The 11,529-nt window shown below is 32.3% G+C and overlaps 1 protein-coding gene and 1 long non-coding RNA gene across 2 annotated transcripts; both read right to left on the reverse strand.

Moving 5' to 3' along the window:
- Window positions 1-1,385: 1,385 nt before the first annotated feature.
- Window positions 1,386-3,226, reverse strand: LOC116115376. Its single transcript, XR_004125657.1, has 4 exons — window positions 3,092-3,226; window positions 2,421-2,465; window positions 1,993-2,335; window positions 1,386-1,426 (listed from the first exon to the last, which is right to left on the reverse strand). It is a non-coding gene; the product is annotated as an uncharacterized LOC116115376 (long non-coding RNA).
- Window positions 3,227-8,881: 5,655 nt separating this feature from the next.
- Window positions 8,882-10,434, reverse strand: LOC116115380 (protein DMR6-LIKE OXYGENASE 1-like). Its single transcript, XM_031401534.1, has 3 exons — window positions 10,353-10,434; window positions 9,287-9,432; window positions 8,882-9,133 (listed from the first exon to the last, which is right to left on the reverse strand). The coding sequence occupies exons 1-3, from the start codon at window positions 10,432-10,434 to the stop codon at window positions 8,882-8,884; spliced, it is 480 nt and encodes a 159-aa protein (XP_031257394.1).
- Between the last annotated feature and the right edge of the window lie 1,095 nt (window positions 10,435-11,529).

An 11,529-nucleotide genomic window follows, 5' to 3' on the forward strand; every position in this document is an offset into this window, starting at 1 on the left:
CTCGTTGAATTACAAATGTAGAACTAGGTGGCAATCTGTCCACACTTCCTACAATTTCACCACCTTGGTACAAAATAGTCAGATAGTCTTCAACCGATCCTATAATTATGTTTCTAAAAACAAGAAAAAGTTCAAATTCAGGAACACTTACTGGGAATCAGGATATACTGGCATTCCTCTCGGATCATACAGTTGTACTCCCTCCATAGTGCTACTCATATTCCATTATGGGGGATTCCCCTCGAAATCTGCAGCAGTTGTAGACCCGATGAGTTGCAAATTTGGAAACATAAACAACAAAGATAAGACATCCCAATAACACCTACATCACGAACAAAGACAGATAATTATATTTATTGACAAGCTTTCAAATGAATAAAGAAACAAGCTAAGTTAAAAATGTCTGCTATTCTATAAAACTTTTCAACCTCTTCTGTGTCACAGAAAGAGTTGATGATACCTAATATTTATGTGTAACCTTGAAAGACATCTTGACACACATTCTTGTAGCGGAGTTAACATTGCCACAAACCAGGTTTCCAGTGGACCACCAAGCGCTCCCAGATTTGGCTAGTCAGCCATTTACTAGACAGAAAATGAGGTCCAAGACCCTTGAAGAGTCCACTGTGTAAATCAACAAGCCGAAACTATAACATGTTAGCATGCTGATAGTTCTATTTGACTATACTTTCAGTAGTGAGTGGTTAACAAGAACGCAAAGCTGCTGTATATTGGTTTGAAAAATAAATGTCAATGATTAAGTGTCCATACCATAAAGACACACGGGACTAATTTTTGATGGGCCCTTCCACAAAACCAACTGTATACTCTCTCATCAAAAGCAGAAAATTTACTTACTCATTCTGTATTACTTAATTTTATCTACTTCTTATACATTTTTTAGATCAGGGGCCAAAAAAGGGCTTCAGTCCCTGGTGTCTTTCAAGGTCAAGGAACATGCTTTAAATAGCCTGTAAGCAGACCCCAATTTGGCGGCTTCAGTACAAAGACATTTAGAACTAGACAGTGCAACGGAGACAACGGAAAACAAGAACCAGACGTGGTGATGACCTTGTAACCTTCACAAGAGGAAAAGAAAATAAAGAGGAAACAACCTGGCAAAAGACCATGCTGATTACAAATAGAAACAGATCTGCATTGAGTAATAAAACCATAAATTTTAGTATAAGAGACATTCACTTCACCATGAAATTAGTGAATAAGTAATTCATTAATGAGGTGGAGAAAAAACTAACCTATGTAGTATTCTATCACTTGAGAACTGAGATTTAGCACCCCAGCATCCCCTATCAAAACATAAATGACTCAATCGCACATACCATTAAACTCACGGACATAAATTTGTTTCCAACCAATCATTACAACCACAGGCACCAACGAGAGCCTCAATCATCAAAGAAACCATCTGCAAGAGAAAACAATTACTTTGAATTATCTTGTAAAGGGGGCCCAAATATTGCTTGTAGCATATACGCGAATACCAACAATTAGAATTGATGTATTTTGTAACCTAGATCACATTTAGGAAACAAATTGTTCTTGCCTAACTGTCAGCCAATTAACAAAGGAAGAGCTTAATTCTGATAAGATTTAACTAGTTAATTGTGTTTTGCAATGCATAAAATTGGCATTGTCTACTACACTTGTCTTTCAACTCTTCAATGCAGGAACCGCACTGATGTCTAGCACTATTTAGCCAAAGAAAACAGTACAATGGATTCAGCTCACGTGGTGATTATGGAAAAGCATAAAAATTAAAGATAATGCAATTCATAATTTTGAACGTTCTAACTAATGTCAGTAGTAGATTGTAGACCAAAAACCATCAATTTTCAGTACATTTGATTTTGAGTGCACATGCTAAATTTGAAAGATAAAAGCCACAACAAGAAGCCAGAGAAGCTAAAAAGAAACAAAACAACACAAAAACAGAACAGAACAATAAAACAAAAAAATACAAGAAACACCCACCTCAAAGGGAGCAAGACTAGTATCTCCATCCAAGTTAAAGATAGAAATACCCATGACCAATCTTAGTAGAGGCTCAGCTGTACAATAACCAGCCAACAGTCCTAAAATATAATTGTAGTAATTCGAACTCAAAAGAAACCTTTTGGCTTTGGAACTTTTTCTAAGAAGCCATATTCGACAAATGCAAAGGCCAAAAAGAACCAAATGAGAAATGGAAATGACTAGAGAATCAACAGCACAAGTTGTGTATGCACCAAAAGCACTATCCACTGCTTTTGCCCAAAACCCATTTGCCACTGGCCTACAGTACCATTCCAATGGTTCAAAACCCATCCTTTATCACCTACAAAAAAATTCACAACTCAAGTTATACATTCATTATTTATTGTACCTTATGATTAGATTCTGAGTTTACTAGATGTACTCACTCAATTCCTACAGCAATTGCTTAACTGCTCCACACAATGGACTACCTGCAAGAATAATAAACCAAGTTCATAATTAAAACTAGAAACAAAAAAAATAAAATGATGCTACAAATTGCAGCTAAATTTGCATGATCAGAACAAAAAATAACATAAAATCCCATCTCTATTTAAACTTTTCCCAATTGCCTCATTGATTGATGAAACGAAAATGAAAGAAAATTTTATGAAAACGCGTGTGGTTGAAGTGCGTTTAAACAATAATTCCAAAAAAATCAGTTTCTGAATACAATCTTAAAAACAATATAAAATAAAAAAAGGAAAAGGAAGTCATAACCTTATCAGAAGTTAAAAGTATTGAGATAACATTTGGATTTTTGAGTTCTATATGGATTTCAAGCCAAAAGGATCATCGTTGTACACAAACTTACAGAGAAAACAGAGGAAAAGAAAGAAACTATCGATTCAAATGTTTACTATTGTCAAAACTAAAGAACCCAATTCAGCCACTCAAAGTTCTAGTTCTATCATCCTCCAAACCACGTAAAACCGAAAACCCAGAATCATTTTTCTTTCTCTATAACAATTTTTGAACAACCAACCAAGCACAACACCACAACCTACAATAAACCACAAAACAGTATAACTAACAAGGATGAGAAGAAAGAAGAAACCTCTTTAAGCTCTAGCACTCTGGTATTTCTTCAGTGTACAAGTAGAAGAAGAAGTGAAACATGAAGAAAAGTCTCAAAGTAACGTGGTTTGCATGGTCCTTGCATTTATGCTTTTATACAAATGAGAGACTCCATGCCCATGAAAATAATAATAATACAACATTACCAAAGTAGAGTGTCAATAAAAGCAATGAAACAGAGTAAACCGACAACAATCCGTGGGCCTTATATGGCGTCATGGCTTACGTGAGAGAGCACTGTACAGAGATGGGGAACGATTTGTAGTGGAATCATTGATGCAGTTTATTCATTTTTTATTTTGTTGATTGGGTTTTTGACCTCTAATACACACTTGATTCAAACTCACATGACTCATTTCTGTGGACGTTGGAACCGGGCGGGCGACTAATATATAGATTGCATATAAATATAATTCCAAACGAGTCATTGCCAAATTTTTTATTTGTTACACAGGGTTGACCCGGTAAAGAATTTTTTGGGTTATTTATTATATATTTAGGACCTTGCTGTACTTACTGATTAGATTACCGATTTTGCTATACCGACCCACTGCCCAATTATTGACTTCTCAAAATTTATCTCAATTCACCAAAAATCAGTATGTCAAATCGGTTGTTGACTCGGTAGCTTTAGCATTATTGATATATTTATGACTTATCTTGACATTCAATAAGTTTTGAATTCGTTGAGACATCCCGATCACTATATATATATATATTCAAATTTTCACTTTACAAGAGGAGAAATTTTTTGCCCCCCATCCCATAGTTACCCAAGGACCAGTTTTTAACCACTATCTAAAACCGTAACGCCATCGTTAGAATTACAAGGGGTAAAATGATTTTTTTATTCTCTCCTTCCCCATTTTGTTCCCTCTTAGTTTTTCCTTTTTCTCTTTCTCCGCCTCCATTTTCTTGATTTCTTCCTCCCATTTTGGCCCTAATAAGTATGAAAACTGACAAAACAATCCCTACAAAATAGGTTTGTCATCTTCATGTTGAAACCCTAGCACATCCAACTAGTCGTTTTAGACTGTCGTTCCATGGCGGCCTTCCAAGGTTGCGACTCGAGCTTGCCCATCGCCGGTGAGTGCCTTGTGGGGACAACCAAGGTCTTAGCTTAAAGACCTAGCAAGGCGGCACCTCTAACAGTGAGTTTCACACTATGACCCACAACTTTGACGATAATAGAACGCCGATTTGGGTTGCCTGCAAGCTACCAGAACATAGTGAACAATGGGGCTGTTACTCTATGACACATCCAAGCCTGGAATCTTAGGTCATGGATTCCTCAATTGGCATTGCTAGGGTTTCAACATGAAGATGACAAACCTAATTTGTACCTTGCAGGGACTCTTTGTTAGTCTCAATGCTTGTAGGGGCCAAACAATAATGGGGGAGAAAGAGGAAAAGAAATAAAAGCGTGATAAAAAGGAGGAAACGAGGAAATAAAAAACGTTTTGCCCTTGTGTATTTTAACAGAGCTTGGATGATGTTATTTTTCAAAACAGTTTTTCCATATTTTTTTATTTTAAAACATTAAAATTAATATATTTATAAATGAGAAGAACTTATTAAAAGAAAAAACCTATTTTGGTCATTTCACATGTCCAAAATTATTCTCCTAAATTAACAAAAACAAACATATAATAAAGTTTTATCAAAAGTTGATTATTTCAAAAGTGGTTTATAAGTGATTATGCAAAAGCTACAACAATCTCAAACTAAATGTTTTATCTCTAGGACTTTTCCGGTTTGGTCCACTTTGTGTCTATTTTCTATCCAATTTATCTTAGTTTTGAAAATAAAAACATTTTAAATAAATGAATTCATTTTTTACAAAATAAATACACCTAAAAATATAATATAACTAAATAAATTAATACTCATACAAGTAAAAATATATAGTTGTTCTAATTTCTTCTTTTTTAACATTTTTTGTTAAAGCTTTGTTGATATCAAGAAAAGTTAGTTAAAAATACACCAAAGCCATGGTCAATGAAAAAGGTTAACTATGGAAAATCATTAAATATATATATTTTTTAAATAAAATAAGTTTCATATACACTTTTAGGATTTTGTTAAAATTTTCTAAAGTTGCATGGACTTTTATTAAAAAAATAAATAAAAGGTGTTTATTATTATTTGTTTTGGTGAACTTGTCTTTATTGGAAGGATATGTGGCTGAAAATGCTCAAAGCTAGCAGACAGGAAACGAAAACCACAGCTGCCTTATTGATGTCTTAAGTTGTTCTTTTATAAGCCTTATAATTTTATAAATCATTTGGATGTGATAAGCTTTATGCCCAATATCAATGAAATTACTATATGCAATTATTCTCAAATGACCACAAATTTATTTTATAATCTAGTAAAAAAGAAAAAGAAAGAGTAGTTATTAAGATTGCAAAAAAAGAAAAATATGTAAATAAATGAGACAACTAAAGGTAATAAGAGGAAAAATTATGTAAATAAATGAGACAACTAAAGGTAAAAAGGGCATATTAGATAATAAAATTATATAAGAATAATACTTTGGGTACTAATGGATGAGTACTAATATGTGTACTAACTAAAGCATAGTACCCGTACTATGCGCATAGTACGGGTACTATGCTTTAGTTAGTACACATATTAGTACTCATCCATTAGTACCCATAGACGTTTTAATTAAATTTTACATGAAGATTAAAAAAAAAAAAAGACCCATTAGATGATTTTTTATTTTATTTTATATATTTGACATTATTTCATAAATGATAGAAAATACTTAATATAATTTGTTTCAATAACATTATACGATAAAGGAATTGAGGTGGACTTGGATCTTTGGATCACGTTAATTGGGTGACGTCACTGCTGACTTGGGCAATAATTGTATAAAAGAATATACCAACCTTATCTCCTTATAAAGTTATAAGAATATTAAAGTATGAAGAGAAAATTTCCCTTAAGTACCATAAATTTTGGAATTTAACATTACCATCCCAATATTAGTAATCCACAAACAACTTTATTAGATGACGGGTATATAGGTAATTTATAATTAGAGTAATACTATATATATAACATTTCTCATACAGTATTATATGACAAAATATGATTAACTAATTTTAAATTAAAATTAAACTTTCACCCAATTATCTTTTACTACATAATGTTGTATATGTAATATTATTCTTATAGTTAAAATGATAAGAATGCTTTCGGGATTGTTGTAGCTTAAGAAAACAAATTTTAAAATTGGTATGGGTAGCTTTTAAAAATCTAATTATTCTATAATCTGCTTTAAATTTTTTAATATAATACATTTCCTTATTAAAATCTTAAAAAGACAATTTTATCCCTCTATTTTTTGTTTTTATCATAAATCTAATTTCTATTCTTAGAAAAACCTAATATCTCCTTTAATCCTCATCCACCATTGTTGATCAATTAACCGTCAATCCATTGCCAAAAAATAAAATTCCACTGACTTCATTTAGTCATTGCTCAAGAGTGTTCACCTGAAGACCAACCTGAAGGTAGTATGGTTTATTTCCTTGACCCCATCCCGCCTCGCTCCGAAAGAGCTGGGCAATCCTCAAAAGAGTCGAGGATTGGCACAGGACTGGGCCAAAAATAGTTCCTCGGCCCAGGGAGTGGAGTTTGGCTTCACCCCGCCCTGACCTGCGGGGACCCACTTCCTCCCCCCCCAAAAAAAACACACACACACACACACACATATATAAACATAATATCATTTCATTTAAAAAATTTAATATAAGATCTTTTCTATTCAATCTTATCAATATTCAATAAATCTTGTTAATCTTATATTAGTTTGAATAGTTGAAAATTAATCAATAAAGCAAACTAAACAAATTAATTAGAAAAAGGAAGAGGAACTTTGCACAAGAGCAACTTAAAATCATTGTAAATTAAAATTACCAATTAATTAGAAGAAGAAAGACGAACTTTACACAATAAATTGTATCACATAAGTCTAATATCTAATTTTAGACAATAATATTTTCTAAATTGTAATATCTAATTTTATACACATAAGTCTTACTACATATCCAACAAGTTACTAATGTTATATCTAACAAGTCCTACTATATACTGTATTATAATTGATCATGGATTATATCTAACAAGTCTTACTATATATTATAAATAATTTGTGACATTTCATATAAATAATAATTTGTAATTAATTTGTCTAGTAATAACAAGTTTTCTTTTGCTACTAAAATTGACTTCTTAATCTTTATCAATATAATAGATTCTCTTCTAATTAGATAGTGTTAGAGGATTTTAATTACCTTTTGTAATGAATTTCTAATAAAGAAATTAGAAGTATATTTAAAAAGGTACTTTGATGATCAGCCCAGAAAAAAAGATCTAATCTCTTCAGAATTGTAAATATTCGATAATTGATTTATGTTGTAAAATTATCTATAATCCAATGATTTATAATGTAATGAAGTATGCATGTGTGAACCAGGAAAAGTCCGAACTCTTTGCCGGCCTTCAATATTTGATGAATCGTATCACTTCGATTATCACCAACTGCTTTACTTAAATCAACCACCGGAATGGCATTACATACAAGAACAATGGACTTTCCAGGTCTCATTTCTGGTGGGATACATAATCCTCTGATAAGGATGGATTTTTATACTATATTGAAACGAGCTTATCCATTTGCTACAATGTAGATGACTGAATGATCTTCTAATTAATTATTGAAGCAGTGATTTTATTTCGAAGATAATGTGGACTTATATAATAATTATTAGTACAAAAATGAAGTGAAATAATGGCTGTGGAATTGCTTGGAAACTTAGCCATTCACAATCAACTCATACATAAACGAGCTGTATATTACTTTCCCATAGGTTATGCATTTACTAATAATAGAGTTTACTTAGTAAGTTTGTTTATTAGAAACATTGGCAGTCACAAAATTATTTGGCTAAATTTTTTAACAAAACCGTGAGGGTGAGTTTGGTGACTGACTGGTGAACGGCATAATATTTGTAAACCGAAATAAAATAAAAAATGGAAATGATTGAGAAAGAAATGCTTCCTCCACCAAGTCAAGTTGACTTTTGAGAGTCAAAAAGCATTTAAAGGATGACATGGTTGTCAGATGTGTTTTTGCAATACTTCAAAATACTAGCTGACATCAAGAAGATAATTGATGTAATTGCTTACAACAGCTTGAATATGACATATGATTAGCTTTTCATAGCATAATTTTAAAACAAGTTCGGCCTTACCTCAGTTGTTTGTTCTACACGTTAACAACTGCACCTGATATGACCTAGGCTTGGATCATGCTCAACTAGAAGGGTGTCCTTTTTTTTTTTTTTTAATTAATTTGTCAATTTTAATGAGTTATCATTATTTTATTATAAAAATTGAATTAAATATCCTTTATAATTTTTAAAATGGATACAAGATATAGTAACAAGGTGTTCTTACAAGATAAAACAGATTAAATGCAATTTCAAGAGTAATTCCAGATTTTTGTCACAAAATCTTGTGCAGACAACCCTTAAGGGGCTGAGGAAAAACTGTAAAGTAAATTAATAAAAATTATTCTTGCCGACAATCTGATTTACAAGAAAGCAATCTGAGAAAGTAACATTGCCGACAGAATAAATTTGTTTTGGTGAACATAAACTATTTCCGATGTATATAGAGAGCACCACCATTGGTGATCATACAAATGCCTTACGTGTATCTTTAATATTCTTACAAAAACAAATTGAACTGCTGGTTAATCAGTTGTAGAGCTTTTAAACTGGTGGAGAGCTTCAGCATCAGCAGCTTTGGATAAAAATTCATTTTGGAAGTCTTTAAATTTGAGGGCTCTGTAGATCGGGGGATTAGAAGCATTAAGCAGAGATTTTGAAGGTTCTATAAGAGTTTCACTTGATGGATACATAAAGACAGAGATAGTTGTCCTAGCATGACTTGAATTTGCCACTACTCGATGATCAGCGCCTTTAAGTTTGTCATTGCTGACTATCTACACCTCGGAATATATATCATGTAAAATTTGTCAAAGTGAGCAGCATGCATTAAAAAGATAAACCAACCAATGATAACGTTGTCTAGCTACGAATCCAAACCTTGCTTTTGCATGATTTCATGTAAAAGGGAATAATAATTATTTGTATACCTGCAACACATAGCCTATGTTAACCACAAATGCATGAGGAAGAAGTTCAACTCCAATCCATTCGCTATCCTTGAAGGCTTGAAGACCATGAACATCCCCTTGAAGAAGAATAGTGATGACGGTAGGATCACGGTGCTTAGGTATTCCTAAAGTTAAGGTTGGGTCAAAGTTAAGAAAACAACTTTTAAAATTGGTAGGGGTAGCTTTTAAAAATCTAATTATTCTATAATCTGCTTTAAATTTTTTAATATAATTCATTTCCTTATTAAAATCTTGAAAAGATAATTTTATCCCTCTAGTTTTTGTTTTTATCATAAATCTGATTTCTATTCTTAGAAAAACCTAATATCTCCTTTAATTCTCATCCACCATTGTTGATCAATTAACCGTCAATCCATTGCCAAAAAATAAAATTCCACTGACTTCATTTAGTCATTGCTCAAGAGTGTTCACCAGAAGACCAACCTAAAGGTAGTATGGTTCATTTCCTTGACCCCATCCAGCCCCGCTCCGAACGAGCTGGGCAATCCTCGAAAGAGTCGAGGATTGGCACGGGGCTAGGCCCAAAATAGTGTTAAGATGATTTTAATTACCTTTTGTAATGAATTTCTAATAAAGAAATTAGAAGTATATTTAAAAAAGGTACTTCGATGATCAGCCCAGAAAAAAAGATATAATCTCTTCAGAATTGTAAATATTCGATAATTAATTTCTGTTGTAAAATTATCTATAATCCAATGATTTATAATGTAATGAAGTAACGTATAAAATAATAATATTAATAACAATAATAATGATAATAATAATGAAGATGAAAAATGGTGTTACATTTTTAAGTCCAAAAAGTAAGTTGATATAAATTAATCTGTCTAATCATAATATGCTTTCACATTAGTCTCTACATAAATTATCTAAAAAAAAAGTATTCAAAATCGGGAAAAAAAGTATTAAAAAAATGTTTGACCTCGTTGACCCTACAAAGATCCCGGTGACCATGGTGGGACTAGGGGGTTAATGACTTAATGTAGGAATTCTTACATGAATTCTATTCAATTATAACAATTACTCCCAAGATCTGCATATTGATTATAGAATACTGAATTTCTACCATAGCGTTTGAATTTCTTGAATTCCTTGCAAGTAACCATAAACGCTCCAAAATGACAACTTCCAAAGGGGGTTCAGTTTACAATCACATTTTAGGAAGGGAACCTAGCCAATTTATATTAATTTATTGGGCCCTCCCATTAAAGGTCCAATAAACTCTAAAGTCCATTATAGGCTCAAGCCCACACTTGTCGTCAACCCAAATCATATAAAATGAAGTGTTTTAGGAAAATTTTGGAATGATCATATACGTCCATCAGGATATCTAATTAGACTATACATTTACCTGGTTTTATCAAACCAAATCATAATTAATGTTAGCCCACGATTAGGAATTTTCTAACATTCTCCCACTTGGGCAACATTAATTATTTCATTTTATTTTTTGGCAAAGAAAACAATTTTGACTTTCGGGTAAAAAAACTTTTAAACTTTAAAGTGGCCACTGTTTGAAGAAAACAAAATAGTCCATAGATAACAATTCGACCAACAATCTAGTCAATATGATTATCAATAATGAACCAAGGCAATCTTTACATCTTAATTAATCGACATAAGATCAATCCATGATTACAATTATCAATAATATGGGAGTGTGGCATGAAATAGCACCCAACAAGATGATCATAAACATTTGCTAAGTCCTCTTTATGATTTCTTTATAACCTTTATGCTTTAAAGAAAAACTAGAGAAATCTCGTAGCTTCCAATGAAGCCTGTATGTTTCAAGATGAATGAGGCAAAAGATCAACCAACTCCCATGAGCATATCACGCAAACTAGAAACCGATGAGGGAAGTAAAAGTGTTGATTCTATGCTTTATAGAAGCATGATAGGTGCTTTATTTTATTTAACTGTATCTAGGCCAGACATATTGTTTAGTGTATGCATGTGTGCACATTTCCAATCATGTCCTAAGGAATCTTATTTGAATGTCATCAAAAGAATTCTTAGGTACTTAGAAGGAACTCCATATATTGGTTTATGGTATCCTAAAGGATCATCTTTTAGTCTTATAGAATATTCGGATGCCGATTTTGGAGGATGTAAGATAGATAGAACGAGCACTAGTGGAACATGTCAATTCTTAGAAAGCATGCTAGTTTCATGGCTGTCAGAGAAACAAAATTTAGTTG

This window comes from Pistacia vera, unplaced genomic scaffold (genome assembly GCF_008641045.1).
Source record: "Pistacia vera cultivar Batoury unplaced genomic scaffold, PisVer_v2 Contig738, whole genome shotgun sequence".
In the NCBI taxonomy this organism is placed as follows: domain Eukaryota; kingdom Viridiplantae; phylum Streptophyta; class Magnoliopsida; order Sapindales; family Anacardiaceae; genus Pistacia; species Pistacia vera.